At 41.3% G+C, this 14538-nt stretch overlaps 1 protein-coding gene across 2 annotated transcripts in view; it reads right to left on the reverse strand.

Annotated features, from left to right (window-relative positions):
* The window catches only part of LOC102016597 (chromosome unknown open reading frame, human C16orf70), a 24297-nt gene that overhangs the window by 5648 nt on the left and 4111 nt on the right, over nucleotides 1-14538 (reverse strand). For both annotated transcript variants that reach the window (XM_005403701.1, XM_013503960.1), the window contains exons 3-10: nucleotides 12915-12997; nucleotides 9161-9244; nucleotides 7199-7242; nucleotides 6016-6095; nucleotides 5662-5756; nucleotides 5088-5185; nucleotides 4893-5005; nucleotides 354-487 (exon numbers count right to left, since the gene is read on the reverse strand). In XM_005403701.1, coding sequence (XP_005403758.1) covers nucleotides 354-487; nucleotides 4893-5005; nucleotides 5088-5185; nucleotides 5662-5756; nucleotides 6016-6095; nucleotides 7199-7242; nucleotides 9161-9244; nucleotides 12915-12997 — 731 coding nt within the window. The remainder of the gene's footprint in view (nucleotides 1-353; nucleotides 488-4892; nucleotides 5006-5087; nucleotides 5186-5661; nucleotides 5757-6015; nucleotides 6096-7198; nucleotides 7243-9160; nucleotides 9245-12914; nucleotides 12998-14538) is intronic.

Here is a 14538-nt window from a genome sequence, read left to right on the forward strand (position 1 = left end):
GGGCAGATGTGGCTAACTATGGACTGGACTCTGGTTTACAAAGAAAGCTGAGCACTATGGACAATGATAGAGGCAGGGTCATTTGACCAACAGGGGTCAGTAAAAAAAACTTTCAATTCAGTTTACCATGAAATTTAAGTAGAACAAGTTCTATGGGAAAACAGTTTGTATTTACTGTTGTTTTGTTTTGTTTGTTTTTTGAGACAGGGCCTTGCATGTTGATCAGCCTCCTGAATACTGGAATTACAGCAGTGCACCACCACATCTGGCTTATATTTATTGCTGATGAGAGAAAGAAAGGAAGAGATGAAGAAAGGGACTGTCTATTTACTCTACAAACACATTTCTCCTACCTTGTCTTCTGACTTATAGAAGACCTTATGTGGAGAGCCAAGCATGCTAAGAACATCTTGGCAGGAATCACCAAAATACACAGAACGTTCAAATACCCGCATCTTGGCATCTGCTAATAGGCCAGGCCCGCAACCTGCAAATAACAATAGAGAGGATATTCTGGTTCAAATGAGGACTGGAGACACAGTAGACCAGGGCCCTAGGGACCCCAGAGAGACTACTGGCTGCACGTATCATTATCAGGTTGAAAGCTGGGGCAAAACTATGCAAGTAGAAACACCAGCAACTAGAGCTTAATTAGGACTCTAAGAGAGATCCCTATCTACTTGAAGATATTTCCAGGGACTTATTCAATCCCCTAAAAGTCATATGGATCTTCAACCACTCATTTACTAAGTATGTCTTGGTTCTTCTACCAAGTGTTATTTTTTAACTTTATATTTTTATTAATACATATTTGTCATAGATACTGATCAAATTTTGATTATTTTCCCATTCCCCTCCCCACTCTGCAACCTTTCTTCCCCTCCCTATTTACAAATGCTTTCTTTCCATTTTATTTTCTTCTATTCTTTTTTTCCCTGCCTTCCTTTCCCTTTCCCCTTCTTTTTGTTCCCCTTTCCATTTGAACAAGCTCTTCCTACTTCCCAATATCTAATACCTTCCATTATGTTCCTTGTTCACCCTTTGGGTTTCTCACATAAGAGAAACAAGGAGACTTAAAACTCGTGTGTCTGATTTATTTCATTTAAGATTATGATCTGGAGGGGCACTGATTTTACTAAAAATGAATCAACTTTATCCTTTACCAAGTATTTCTTTACTGCCTACCATGGCCTAGGACACTGTGTTAAAGGCTGAGAAAATACTGGTAAGTTAAACTGCAGCACCTGCCAAAAGTTCTACCATTGAAACTAATTGCATGGTGGTAAAGATGTGACAATCTGATCATTACACTGCTGTGCCAAGATCAGCAGCAGCAGCAGCAGGTGTCATGGATGTATATGATGACAAGACATAAAGATTTGTATTTTTTTGTTTGTTTGTTTTTTTGTTTTTTTTTTGTTTTTGTTTTTTGAGACAGTGTTTCACTGTATAGTTCAGGCCGTGCCTGAGCTACGTAGCCCAGGCTGGTCTCAAACTTGCGGCAATCTTCCTGCCTCAGTCTCCCCAGTGCTGGGATTACAGGTATGTGCCACTACGCCCAGCAAGAGGTACTTCTTAGGAGTAAACTCAACCAAAAATTGAGCCTACAAGGTCATTCTATAGAAGAGACACAGTGAAGCTGGGTGTGGCACACACCTGTAATCCCAGCACTCTGTGAGGCTGAATCAGGAGGACTGCAAGTTTAAGCCTAGCCTGGGCAACTTAGCAAGACCTTGTCTCAAAATAAAAAAGGCCTGGGGATGTATGTCAGTGCAAAAGTCCTGGGTTTAATACCCTGTAGTACAAAGAAAACAGATGCTTTGCCCAAAATGAAAAAAAAAGGAAACCAAGAATCAACAGAAGAACAGCAATTCCTAGCACCAGGATAAGCTGGGTGGGGTGGTGTATGCCTGTAATACCAGCACTTGGGAGGCTGAGGCAGAAGTATTGTTGGGAGTTCAAGGCCAGCCTGGGCTACAAAGTGAGCTAAAGGCCAGCCTGAACTACATAGCGAGACCCTATTTCAAAAAGAAGAAAAAGAAAAAGAAAAAAAGACCTAGTACTAACTAGGACAACCATTAACATCACTTTACTCTACACAAGGCTTTTTCATGTGTAAACAATAAATTTGTTATATAAAGATGACTTCAGGAAATCAAAATCCGAAATAACTAAGTACAGAATTCTCCAAATAACTCAAGTCTATTCTGAGTACATATACAGTCAGTGGCAAATAAAGGTTGTATTTAAATTAACTAGGTCCTGGAAAAACACAATCATCATTAACTTTTATCCATAAATCTTGCAGCTTAGGCAAGCCACAGTAAGCTACAAAAGGCATAAATAGCCTTGCCAATCAGGGTCTAAAGTCTCCAGTGGTCTACAGTTTTCCAGGAACCAGATAATTGTGAATGTATGGATGGAATTGAAGGGGCTATTCAAGTTGAATCTTTTCTTGTCGCATTCTCCTTGAAGCCTACCCAGGTAAAACCACCCTGCTTTAGAAGACTAGTTAGTTTGTGAAGTATGTCTTCTTATAAATTATTGCTGGGCTTAAGAGTGTTGAGCTGAATTTCTTAATTAAAATATCATGGAGCTGGGTGTGGTGGAATATGCCTACAATCTCACTATTCAAGAGGTGGAGCCAGGAATACTGTTGTGAGTTCAAGGCCAGGTTGGACTACACAGTGAGTTCAAGACCAGCCTAAACTATGGAGTAAGACCCTGTCTTAACTTCTGTGCATGCCAAACAAATTTTTTTTTTTTTTTTTAGAAATTCTCAAAGACAAATGGATTGGACAATAATTCTGTGAAACCCTGACTTAACAGAAAGTTTTTTTCCCTCGCTACTGAAAGACTATGCAAATAAAGTGTGACTATGGGGAGTGTTCTATTCAGGGAGGTTGCCAGAATTGGCTGATACTCTTACATTTGATAGGCTCCTCTCGCTGTCACCTTTGATGATTAATGTCAGATTCCCAACCATCCCATTTAAAGCAGTGATCCGCCTGACCTTGCTACTACATGCTGATTCTCTGTAAAACTATAGCTCAAGTGCAGTACTTCTTTTATTTCTGTGGTGCTAAGAATGGAACCCTGGGCCTCTGGCAAGCATTCTACCATGGACTACATCCCCAATTCTCAACATTCCTTTAGGTAGTTCTTCTACCTTGTTTTGAAAACCACATTTTAAAACATTTTTAACCTGGCAGCTATAAAATATTGAGGGGAGTAAGTTCACAGTTTATGTACACAATTCTTAATAGTTAAGAACTATTGTTTCAGGGACTGATGCAAGAGTCTAATTGATGAAAAAATGCTGGGGTCAATGAGAGGATGGCCCCTTTGTTGACTCTTAGGCTGTGTTTATGGGGACAAACTCCTCAAGGGAGATCACAGTCCTAATTAGGCACAGTCTGAGCCCCAAAGCAGCTGACATTAGTCAGGTATAAGAAGGACATAAAATGAGATATCAATGCTGGAGGGAAAAGCTACTGAAGGTGAAGCTCTTGTTTGTGGTCAGCAGAACCACAGTTCACTAAGTCTCTCTTGCCTGTCTACTCCAAAAACTTGCCATTAAGGGTAGAAGAGAGAAGGGCAGGCAACACTGCAGCTCAAAGGATGTACCGTCAGGAAAACAACCTAGCAACTGCTACAAAGGTACATAAGCACAAAGCAGGCTTTTATGCATGCTGGAAGAAGTGGTGCCATTGTTGTTTATAAGATTTGCTAAAACCAGGTATGGTGGAGCACACCTGTAAACTCAAGCACTTTGGAAACCTGAGGTAGGAGGATGGCAAGTTCTAGCCCAGCCTGGGAAACTTAGGAACTTAGCAAGACCCTGTCTCAAAACAAATAATAAAAGGGCTGGGTATGTGGCTCAGTGTGAAGGCCGTGGGTTCGGCACCTACCCCCCACCCCCAAATTTGCCAAGAATAAGACTGTCTTGCCATAGTCTTACTCCCCTCAACCACAGACAAGGTGGTGCACATCTATAATCCCAGCACTTGGCAGCCTGAGGCAGGAGAACTGCTGTGAGTATAAGGCTAGCCTGGGCTACACAGTGGAAAAAAAAAAGACTATCTTATCCCTTGATAAAATTAAACAAAACCCAGGCATGGCAGTGCAAGCCTGTAATCTCAGCACTTGAGAGGCTGAGGCAGGGGGACTGCTGAAAGTTTGAGGCTAGCATAGATTATATAGTGAGTTCAAACCAGCCTAGCTGGGCATGCCTGTCATCCCAGCACTTGGGCTGAGGCAGGAGGATCATTTCAAGTTCAAGACTACCCGGGGCTACAAAGTGAGCTCAAGGCCAGCTTGAACTGTACAGCAAGACCCTGTTTCAAAAAGACAAAAAAACAAAACAACAACAACAAAAAAGCCAGCCTGAACTACATAGTGAGACCCTATCTCCAAAAAAAAAGTTTTAACTTATAAATATCTTCTCTCAAGTAGTTGTCAATGAACTAAATGCTTATGTTCCCTTAAAATACATATGCTAAAATCTGAATTCCTTGATGTAATGGTATTATGAGGCAGGACTTTTAGAAGATGATTAAGTTATAAGAATAGAGAGCTGACTTGGATTAGTATCTTTGTGAAAAGATCCCAGAGAATGAAGTCCTTCCAACATATGACGACACAGTGGAACATCTATGAACCAGAAAGTGGGCTTTCATCAGATACTAAATCTGCCAGTCCCTTTTTCTTGGAATTCCCAGGCTCCAGGGCTATGAGAAATAAATCTGTTACGTATAAGCCCCTCAGTTTATGGTATTTTGTTACTGCAGCTTGAATGGGTCAAGACATATCTTTAAGCTTATAGGTTTTTAAGGTTGCCCCTATAAATGCCTTTGATGGGAAGTCTATCCACCTCAAAGCCAGTAACTGACCTGCAGCAAGTAGGCGAAGTCGTAAACCTGAGGGTCCAGTTCCATCACGAAGAACATCTACACTCTCAGCATACACATTGCCCAGGAAACAGCTCAGGGGCATCATGGGAGCCCTGGGGGCAGGCACAGAATGAGTAAGGTCATGGTTCTCTCTCCCTGGTAGCCCACAGTCTCAGCATGAAGCCCCATACTTACTTGGTATCTTGTAGGCTGTTTCCACTATAGATGTACATTCGTTTTACAGTTGCTCCATGGGGTATCTGGAGAGAAGCTAGACCATGGGCAAAATTGGGCTGCAAACACAAGACAAGTTTTACTAAGGGCACACTATAGGTCATATGACTCAGGTTCTTGGTTAATAAACTCGCGCTAACAATGTGAGTTTATTTTTAAAGCAATAGGTAGCTGAAAATCCAGGGGACAAAAGCTCCAAACTCTTGGCTACTGAGAAAACTGAAGTGATTAGAAGATTTAAAGTTAAGGCATGATTGGATTTATCTCCTTTTTTTTTTCTTTTTTCTGATTGGATTTATTTCTGAAAAATGAGCCTGAATGCCCTCTGCAGTAGGCAGTGGCCCCCGCTCTGGGAATGGTGGCCTGAGCCTTGTTTTCCTGTCAACTCTACCCACTCTACCTTCCCAGGTTCTCACGGAGCTCAGAGACAAGGAAATGAGAGGCTGCCTGCCCATCTAACACCCCACCCCCCACAATGACTGCTGCTGATCCATGCTATATGGGTAACAGATACCAAGGAACAGGAAGGACTAACCTCATACTTGGGAGCTTCAGTCCATGAGTCTAACTGAAAAGAGAAAGACAGTCCTCTGAAGTTGAGGTGAAATAGCTGCTCAGCAGAGTTGTACACTATGGGGGTAGGAGAGAAGAAAATGACACAGCTGATTGGCATCTGAAGTCACTAATACAAACCAGCCTGGCAGGGAGTAATGACTTGAGACACCTTCTTTATGCCTTGTTTCTGAACTGATTTACTAGGTTAAAAACACAGGGAGGAGCTTTCCTTCCCCAACCCCACAATCCTCAAGTATGGTAAATAGTACCACCTGTTCGGGTATGGCTATGGGATGCCACTAATGACCAGGGGAATCAGATGAACTTGGTTTACCTCCAGGATGAGTTGCGCCAAAAGACTGGTCAATCTGCTCAATAGTGGGAGCTATGGCCTGAGAGTTGAAGTGTACTCCACTGAAAAATAAAAATACCTTTTTAACGCTAGGCTTTGCAAGATGGGCTCACAGATGATGAGACATGGGGGCTGGAAAAGTTATTTTTAAGATTCAATGAGTACAATTACATAAAAATAAAATGTTTAATTAAAAATTTATAAATAAGAGAAAACTAATTAAGTGAGGTCAATTCTCATGAAGCTGATATACAGAGTAGATCCTCTGAGTTAAGGGACAGAGAAGACAGACCTTGGTATAAAGGCTCTAGCAAGACTAAAAGACCACCAGAACCTGCAGGGGCCAGTGCTGTCATGCATTTGCTTATCTACTCCTTCATCAGCAAATACTGCCTGAGCTTACCCCAGAAATCAGATCTTTATCATGCTCTTAAAAGGAAAGCTTACTGAAAAGGAGTATTCTAGATGCTAGTGTAGCACTATCCCACAGTATGGGCTCAAGTATCTATGAACTATATAGGTCAGTGGTAGTGAACCTATAAGCACGCATGTTAATTTATTTTTCTTAAGGCAAAAAGTGTTAATGTATGAGTTGTTTTTCCTAAACTAAAACCTCAGGATTCAGGTTTAATCCTGGTGTTGGAACTTTGCAATAAATAAGTGGGTTTTGGGTTGCAGTTTGGGCACTCATCTCTACAAGGTTCCATCACTGGTACAGGTCATTTGCATTTTCATTCTAAAAAAAATAATTTTAGCTCTAAAATGGTGGTAGTCTGCATTCTCTTAAGCTTTGGTTCTGGCATCTGACCTATCTGTTTTTTTCTACCTCTGTTCCTCATGAAAACATGAAAAGAGGTGCCAAAGACAGGCTGTGCAGGGAGGGCAGTTATGACTCAGGAGATTGCCATATCACTTCTGAGCTAAGGTTCTGCTTTGATGAGAGGATTAGATGACATATATGTGAAGTGTTTAACACATAGCATATCTGTCATGAGGTTAATTTCCTCAGGAAACTGAGCAGACTGGGAGGTTGTCTCAGGAAATCAAAGCATTAGACTATAATCCATGTACTGCTACCAATGGAATCCTTTACTAACTTAAGGAAGACAGTAGATGAAGTCTGTGTGTACCAAGCATGACCTACACCAGTGGAAAGGAAACTTACCAATATTTTAACTTTACTTTAGTCAAGTCATATACTTCAATCACCTAAAAAAAAAAAAGTTAGAGTTGCTAATGCTTTCAAGCTGATTAAGATGACAGACTGAAAACAATTAAAAATAAATTTATAAGGGTTAGGGGTATAGCTCAGTGGTAGAGTGTATGCACAACACCCTGGGTTCCATTTCCAGCAACAACAAAAGTAATCCCTTTCACTCCCTAAAAAACAGCTAGACATAGCGGCTCATGCCTGTAATTCCAACTACTCTTGAGGCTGAGGCAGAATTGCAAGTTTAAGGCCAGCCTGGGATACTGCTTAGTGGTAAAGCATGTACATAGCATGGATGAGGCTCGGTCAACCCCTATATCAAAAAATAAACAAATAATAAATTTCTGGAAGCACTGAACATTATCTTTTGTTCTCATTTTAAAATAAAAGACAGCCAGGCATAGTGGACATGCTGTGATCTCAGCTCTTGGGAGGCTGAGGGAGGAGGATCGCTGGGAATTGGCCACCGTCGGCTGCATAGTGAGTTCAACACCAGCCTGAACTACATACATGGAGAGACCCTGTCTCAAAACAAACAAACAAACAAAAAATAGTAATAGAGTAAAATGAAAAGAAAAAGCTGGGAAGCTATTTTGATCCTGTCTGAAGGAAAGACCTGCTGCTCCCTCTGCTGAGCCCTCATGACACTTAAACACTTTCTTCCATACTTGTGTAAGCTCTTCACTGGTTATCACTAAGTCCCTTGACTGACTTATTAGTTTGCAGGCGGAATATACTCAATGAATGTCAAGCAACTCTGTCTAGCATGAAGCTAGTTAAGAGTAATATGAAGCTTGGAAGCACAAAAAGCTGGCAGGAGTGGAGCTGGGCAAGGAAGGCAGGAGAATAGCTGTGATTCACAAGATAGCTATGGTCCCCTTTGGAATTCTTGGGTTATGCTGGGCGTGGTAGCACACACTGTAATCCCAGCACTTGGGAGGCTGAGAGGGAGGATCACCATGAGTTTGAGGCCAGCCTGGGCTAGATAGGGAGTTCAAGGCCAGCCTATACCACAAAGTGACCTTATTTTGTCTCAAAATACATCAACAAAGAATGCCTGGGTTATGGCAGTGTACCATGCCAAACTGGTATGCCATTTCACTGAGGTCAAGGCCTCATGCTGGCAGAGCCATCGATTTCAGAAGTCCTTCTTGCAGAAGGTACAAGCATACTTCTCGACCCTGACTCTTACCATGACAGCTAGCCAGGGATCTTCCAAAGGGATCATGTTCTCCAAACAGGAGACTTTCTACTTAGCAGCTCATCTGCGGTTAATGAGAACGTGGAAGTATCCAAGTCTTCTGGAAAGGCTACTTCATAACCTAACCAGGAAAATGGCTCTGGTATGCCACTGTTTGGAGCATTCATTCAACCTCATGACTCTGAGGCAACAGTGTGGTGCCACATGACTAAACTGTGAAGCCAGGGCATTTGAAAACAGTATATTAGAAACACCCTGGACTGAAGCAGGCATTAGCAATGTACTCATATTCCAGTTAAGACACCCTACATACCAGCAAGTTGTTTACATTTCTATAATCAACTCTAACTAGTATTACCCCCAAGACCCAGCATTGCAGAAGGGCACTTTCCATTTTTCATCTTCCAAGTTACACTGTTTGACACAGGAAATGAAGTAAACAAATCCAGATGCATAAGCCTGACTAAAGTCATTTGGTCCTATTCTGTAGTTAGGGCCTACTCTCAGCACTTCTCAGCCTTTTTTTGAGTACCCCATCTCAGGCCATCTTCCCTTTTTTTACGCAAACAGGCACAGTTTCAGCTTCCTACATTGTGGTGGTCTGAGAATCAAAAAGGTTCACACCCACTTATGAATTTCTGAAATACCTCACAATAGCATATATTAATCAGCTCTAGAAAGACTGGCTCAGCCAGATAGTTGTTATTTATAGTTACCTTAAGTCTCTGATTGAAAGCATCAAACAGTAGTTTGATCCCGTCCTGAGTCAGGTTAAGGATGAGGTCATGGCTTAGAGGAGACTATAAAACAAAAATAAAACATACTCTGAACAACTAATTTATTCACCAGCACCAGCAAGTCTTACAATATAAATGCAATGCACAGGGGATACCTAAGGGCAGGCAGTCCTCTCCCCAAACTAATAAGGTTTGGAAGCCAGAAAAACTATAACATGAATGCATAGTGTCTTCTACTTCCAGCCTGCAGCTCCTACTTCATAATACTGGCTGAAAAGAGCCCCCTACCTTCCAGGCATAAGTACAAATATCTGGGAGAAAGGGACAAAATCATGTGATACATCAGCCATTTTCATCTGAGGCTCCAGTGTCCACATCTGTTGTATCAGTTTACTGCCATCAAATCTATAGTGTTCAATGAGGAGCACATGTCATGTGAAAAGACCAAGGATCCAAACTCAGCAGATGCTCCTTATGCATGTCACAGGAACCTACATCCACATCTATCCTCTCTGTACATGCTTCAGGGAACACATTTATTCTGTGAATGTGTTCAGCCAAATTCTAGGATCAAGAAATACCTTGAGATCTGATTATATATAAGACAGCATTCTCACTCCTTTCTTCCTTCCTCATCCTATATCACATGTGCTTCTTTCTGAAAAGCCTAAGATCTAAGGAGTCACATTTCTGTATCTGCCCCTCTGAGCCTAGGGGGAGAGAAGTAGTAGTATAGGCAGTGAACAGTATCTTGATAACCTTGGTTAACTCTTAAAATTTTTCTGCTGGGCGTGGTGGCACACGCCTGTAATCCCAGTGCTCGGAAGGCTGAGGCAGGAGGACTGCTGCAAGTTTGAGGCCAGCCTGGGCTAAGTAGTGAGTTCAGGGGCAGCCTGAACTATATAGTGAGCCCCTATCTCAAAAAAACCAAAACAAAAAACCGAAATCAAAAAAATTTTTGCAAGCTCTGGTTTCTACACAAGAATATCAGACAGATCATAAGGTCAGAAAGACCAAGCATAAGCCAGGTGTGATGGCACATGTCTATAATCTTAGCACTCTGGGAGGCTAAGGCAGGAATATTGCAAGTTTAATGATACCTTGGGCAACTTAGTGATTTTGTAAGACCCTGTCTCAAAATAAAAAATAAAGGGCTGGGGATGTAGCTTAGTGGTAGAACACTTGTCTAGTATGCACAAAGCCGCGAATTTAATCTCCAGCACTGCAAAAAAGAAAAAAATAAGTAAATAAAAAGGACTGAGGATGTAACTCAGTGAGAAGGTCCTGGATTCAATTGTTAGTACCCACCCTTCCCCCAACAAAAAGAAAGACTAAGCACAGACATGCACACAGAACTTTTCCTCCCTCCGTTCCTGCTTCTGGTTTCATGCTATCAAGTCAAGAACTCAATGTCTAAAGACTCACTGCTCTGACCCAGGCTGCCTAGAAGTAAAAGCAAAACATCACTATTTTAAAAATGACCCTTTGGGAACTGGTACACAATGGTTTAAAAGGTTTAGAGTTTTTTGAAATGGAGCTTCTTAAAAGTAGACCAATGACAGAGATGTGGCTGTCAGAGACAGACAGGGCTGAAAGACCAAGTGTCACTGCTGGTGGGCCTCACTGGGGAAGTTTTCTCTAAGAGCCTTCAGGAATTAGCTCAGACTGTGCTCCACTTTACCCCAGTAATCTTCACAACATAGCAGACCCAGATGGTACCATAGGGCTTGGCAAAAACTAGAAGAATACTACCATTTTCCAGTAGGTCTACATAAAAGTCTAAACCATTAAGTCTCAAGCAAGATAACAAAACAGTGAACCCTGATCTTGGGTTATTTAGTCTCAACGCAGAACACAAAGTTCCACTTTGGAAGCCCATTCCATGGAAGTAAACAAGATGAAGCAACATTTTTCTTTCAGGACTCTTCCTTCAAGGAAGAATGCTGGGAAAGTCTCGATTTTCTGACACTCTCACTAGATCTGATTATTTACCTTATTATTTTCCTTGGCGGTGTTAGAATTCAGGACATAACTAAGCACTTTTTGAAAGCAAGAAAATCACTTTCACAATCAATGTGCGAAATCAATGTGATACAAATTAATACTTTATATCCCTGGGACGAAAATGCACATGAACCATGTGATGTTTAAGCACACATAGGAGGAATACATGTCATGAAGACTGGAGATTGAACTCCTCAAGTAATTTAGCTGACCCCCATATGAAACAGTTCAGTAAAGCTACCTGCTAGTAGCTGTTACCATCTTTTCTCCTGTAAGAAAACTGGGATCTAGCTGGGCATGACGGCACATGCCTATAATCCCAGCCCTGGAGGCTGAGGTAGGAGGATTTGCGTTGGGAGGACAGCCTGACTACCTAAAGAGTTCAAGGCCACTTCCAACTATAAAGCAAAACCCTATCTCAAACAAAAACAAAAACTAAACAACAACAACAAAAAAAGGAAGATGGGATCTACTTGATGTGCACATTTAATTTCTAAAGTATAACATGTAGATACAGTAAGATATTTCTAAAGCTTTTAAGAGGGGCAAATGTTTTCTGCACTTGGTGGGAAGCAAAGATATTTTGAAAAGTAAGGGAAGAAGGCATCTAGAAGAGTATAAGACCCACATTTAAGGAATACCACATGAGACCTTTTGATCCTTGTTGAAAGACTATTCTATCAATAACATACTGATTTTATAGGAAAAAAAAAAACAAGACTGGTTATTAATTTGCCACAAGTTACACAACCAAGAAATGGGAGGAGCAGAGATTTGAATTGAGATCTAGACTCAAAAACCCATGCTTTCTAACTAGTTATAGATACTTAGAAGATACTGGGGAAAATGAGCTTAATGTTAACACTCCTGCAAATACTGGAATGACAAACAAGAAAGGTAGTGATGTAAGAAATAAATTTCATTTTTACAAATTGATGAAGAAAGCCTAACACCTATTTTCAAAAGCAACCAGCCTTGAGGGTGTCTGAATTTAATTCAACTTAATGTATACATGGACATAAGCTCAAGAAGCAACCCAATTTCCCATTTTGATGGCTGCTGTCTGTCATGAAATAATTCCCTCATGGTTTAATGTGAAAGTCAGGCTGGGCATACAGCTCAGCAGTGCAGTGTGAGGTTCTGTGTTCAATTCCTGGTACCAAAATTTAAAAACAAAACAAAAAACAACGTGCAGTCAAATTGTGTTACAGATGATCTGACAGCAGAGAGAAAAATAACAACAACAACAAAAACAAAAAACCACAAAAGTGCTTTGAAGGTAAGCACTGTTGAAAAACCAGACAGTTCCTCAGGTGGCTTCCCTCTACTAGGGATTGAACTCAGGGCCTTTGCAATGTTATAGGGTCTTGTCAAATTGCTCAGGCTGGATGAACTTGCAACCCTCCTGCCTCAGTCTTTCACAGTGCTGGGATTACAGAAATACTCCTACGCATCCAGTAAAGTCCCTACCTTGAAGACCACCAGGTAGGTCAAGCACAGATAAAAAACATGTTTAGTTCTCACTGTTTCTCTAAAGCTGGCAGGACTAGATAATTCAAGACCAAAAGTTTCAGAATCTAGGAGATAATATACGTGGTAACTGACCTATACTGAAAATGCTCCAATTGGAACACAGCAATCCCTGTCAGTTAGCCTCTCCCTGGTCACCTTTGGAGGTGACTCACCAGCCAGGGATGCTATTTCAGTAAGCAAATTGGCCACCACTCACCTGCTCACTGTAGAGAACCTGGACATTTTTGATGATTCGACAGTGCTTCTGAAGAATAGCCACTGCCTGGGCCAGAGGCATTCCTGAAATAAAGCGAGGACACCTGTGTGGTTATTTTGGCTACCCAGGTACTGAGACCAACCACTGACCTGAAAGCCTTTGGAAAGGGTGGGGCTACTAAAGCCAACATATATGAGTAAATAAAAGTTCAGTAAACAGTGAGAGCTAGAATAAAGTTAAACACTAAGGGAATAAGGCTGCCCAAGGGGAGGCAGTGAATACAGAAAACAGCTCCCTAGAAATAGGAACATCCACATTGATCCCAAACAAATGAAGAGCTAAGAGAAGGTAAAGTCAGCATGTACCAAAGAACAGGGCAAGAAAAGCACTGTCTGCAAGACTCTGCAGACAGCCCTCCAGACTGCCAATTCTAGTTGTCACTCTGCCATGGATGACCTATAACCTCAGGCAGGTCCCTTCTCCTCTCTGGCTTTGTTTATCTCAGGAGCTCTAAAAATATGTCTATCAACTCATATTACTTATAAAGGCCCAATTAAAAAGTTCAAAATCAGCTAGGTGTTCTGCCACATGGCTGTAATCCCAATACTCTGGGAAGCTGAGGCAGGAGGGTCACTAGTGCAAGTCTAGATTGGGCAAGTTAGCAAGACCTTACATCTGAAAAATGAAGAAGGCCCAGGGATGTAACTCAGTGCACAGGCCCTAGGTTCAAGTCCCAGTATCCCATAAGGAAAAAAACAGGCTCAAAATCTACCAGAATCATCTTACCAAAGATTTCACTGGATCCTTACTTTAAAATCCACAAATCTCATGACTGATTACAAACAGATTCATGTATGCTTCCATTTGAAGTAATCCAAATCTCAGTAACATCTCAAACATTCCAGGGACTTACAAAGATCATGAAAAAATTTGTTTTCAGAGTTCTCTCTCTCTGTCTCTTTTATTGTTTGTGGTACTGGGAATAGAATCCATGGATGTTATGGCATTGACTGTATCCCTAGTCCTATTTTACTAACATTACAGTACTGGAGATTAAACCCAGGAAATGCAGTACCTCTTACCATTTTTTAATTTTGAGATAAGGTCTCACTAAGTTGAGCAAGCTAGTTTCTCTCTTTTTTTTTAAATTTCAACTTTACAGGAAAACGTTTTAATTAGAAAGTTAAAAAATAGTAAGAGACTTTAGCTTGAGTAGCTGACAAAGATGAGGCTGGCCCTTAACAAAGGAGAGGGCCAGGGATATAGCTCAGTGGCACAAGAGCCTGCCTGGCAAATGCAAGGTCCTGAGTTCAATTTCCGGTACCAAAAAAAAAAAAAAGGAGAGTGGTTGGGCATGGTGATACATGCCTGTAATCTCAGCACTTGGGAACCTGAGGCAGGCAGGATGATCACTTGGAGTGGAGATCCAACCTGGGCTACATAGTGAGTTAAAAGCAAGCTTGAACTATATACCAACACCCTGTCTCAAAAAACCAAAACCAAACCAAGACAAAACAAACAAATAAACAAAAAACACAGAAAGGAGAGTACGAAAAATAAGAAAGGAGTCCAGGCTGAGTAGCTGGGTGGGGGAGGTACATTCTTATAAAGAGGATTAGCTCTA

This window comes from Chinchilla lanigera, unplaced genomic scaffold (genome assembly GCF_000276665.1).
Source record: "Chinchilla lanigera isolate Chin_1 unplaced genomic scaffold, ChiLan1.0 scaffold00083, whole genome shotgun sequence".
Taxonomy (NCBI): Eukaryota; Metazoa; Chordata; class Mammalia; order Rodentia; family Chinchillidae; genus Chinchilla; species Chinchilla lanigera.